Below are 1,763 nucleotides of genomic sequence, written 5' to 3'. Positions count from 1 at the left end.
AATTCTGAGAAAAGGCCAAAATTTTGAGATTAAACTCAGAAGTCTGACTTTTTCTTAATTCTAAGTAAAAATGGCAGAAATCTGACATTTTTCTCATAATTCTGAGATTAMACTCAGACTTATTGTCTTGCTTTAATTTTATTTGCTGTAGTTTTATTTGTAACGGTGCGATCAATAAATACGAAACAAAAGATTAAAGTCAGACTTCTGCCTTTTGTCTAATTCTGAGATTAAAGTCAGAATTTTATTTTATTTTTTTCCCATCGTCCCTTATCCTCTTTCGTACACATCCAGAATTAATTTATTTTACAATAATTAGTTCAACCCTACATTAAATTTCATGCATTTAAAAGTGGCAGTGGATATGCATTGCGGTGATGGTGAAAACTTTTTATTTTTGGACATTTTAATGCAAAACCATCATGCAGGCTGAAGAGTTTACAGACTTTATACRCTAAAGTTTTCTGAGCTCTGGACTCTGACTCATGAGGACCCCTGCAGACAGATAAAAAGGTGACAAATCCTAACTTTGATGGATTGTTTTTACAAGAACAACAATCTACCTGAAGAAACCCCCCACTCAAGATTTGTATCTGCCATTTATTTGTTGGACATAAACCTTCCAGCCCTTAACAGCGCCATTCTTTTCCTGTGTAACAACACAACATATTTGGATAACTTATAGACCCCCAAAGACCCATACTGTACTGTAGCTCAAGCATGCTGTGACATATGACACCCATATGATGATACAGTAGTGTTTAACGCAGTCGAGCGTCGTGATTTATGGGGTTCTCTGTCTGTGGACAGGTAATTATGGTGACCGGCGATCACCCAATCACAGCCAAGGCCATCGCTAAAGGTGTGGGCATCATCTCTGAGGGCAACGAGACGGTTGAGGATATCGCTGAGAGACTGAACATCCCTCTGAGCCAAGTTAACCCCAGGTGTGTGTACATGTGTGTGTGTGTGTCTGTGCAGGTTTTGGCTGTGTGCCCAAGCATCCAAGGGTATCTCACTGTGAGATTGTTCGAGTGGTTCAGGATGTGTGCAGCCATGTGTGTGCAAGACGGGCACACAAGCAAGGTTACGTGTTTAAAGCAAGAGCTGGGAAATGTATCGATTCGAGACAGAGAAGCTCAAACAAAAGGTGCTAACAAGCTAATGGACAGGAAATACAGATAAACATCTGGCTCTGTTGTATTTGAAGTGACCAAAATTTAAAACCTCTGGGAAAAAAATAGAGGATGTTTCTGATGTGGTGACATTGGTAAAACAATAATAAAATACTGAAGGAGCTTTTTGTTCTGCCAGGAAATAATTATTACACATGACCTTGAGTCTTATTATAATTTAGTTGAAAAAATACTGGATAACAGCATCTTTTCAGCATAATTGTAACAATAGATTAAAAAAGTGGTCGCACAATTGTCATTATGTCCTTTATATTCCTTTTATTAACATTGTTGATGTTCTTTAACCAGCCATTATCTGGAAGTTTCTGCTGCTGGTAATTTGTAGTTTGGAAGAAATTAGAAAAGCATTGATCGTGCAACTTTAAAGATGTTGACACTAGAAATGCAATATAGTGTTATTAAAAACTATATTTTTATTGGTACGAGGACTGAATTTAAGACGATTGAGCAACCAACGGTTGCTACATCCTTGTAGTGGGAGGAGTTTTATTTTATTCAAAAAAGTTTGTGTTTAATAAAGTAGTTGAGCAGCCTAGACATCCTGGTCGCTAGCCTCTCCAATGTTAA

General features: G+C 37.5%; 1 protein-coding gene across 1 annotated transcript in view; it reads left to right on the top strand.

Moving 5' to 3' along the window:
• atp1a2a (ATPase Na+/K+ transporting subunit alpha 2a) overlaps positions 1-1,763 on the top strand; it is a gene marked incomplete at its 3' end in the record, with an annotated part of 65,940 nt that overhangs the window by 52,072 nt on the left and 12,105 nt on the right. The window contains 1 exon segment of the mRNA XM_014013052.1: positions 811-947. Within this exon segment, the coding sequence (XP_013868506.1) occupies positions 811-947 (137 nt within the window).

This window comes from Austrofundulus limnaeus, unplaced genomic scaffold (assembly GCF_001266775.1).
Source record: "Austrofundulus limnaeus strain Quisiro unplaced genomic scaffold, Austrofundulus_limnaeus-1.0 Scaffold97, whole genome shotgun sequence".
Taxonomy (NCBI): Eukaryota; Metazoa; Chordata; class Actinopteri; order Cyprinodontiformes; family Rivulidae; genus Austrofundulus; species Austrofundulus limnaeus.
This window is presented reverse-complemented; position numbering and strand designations above follow the sequence as displayed.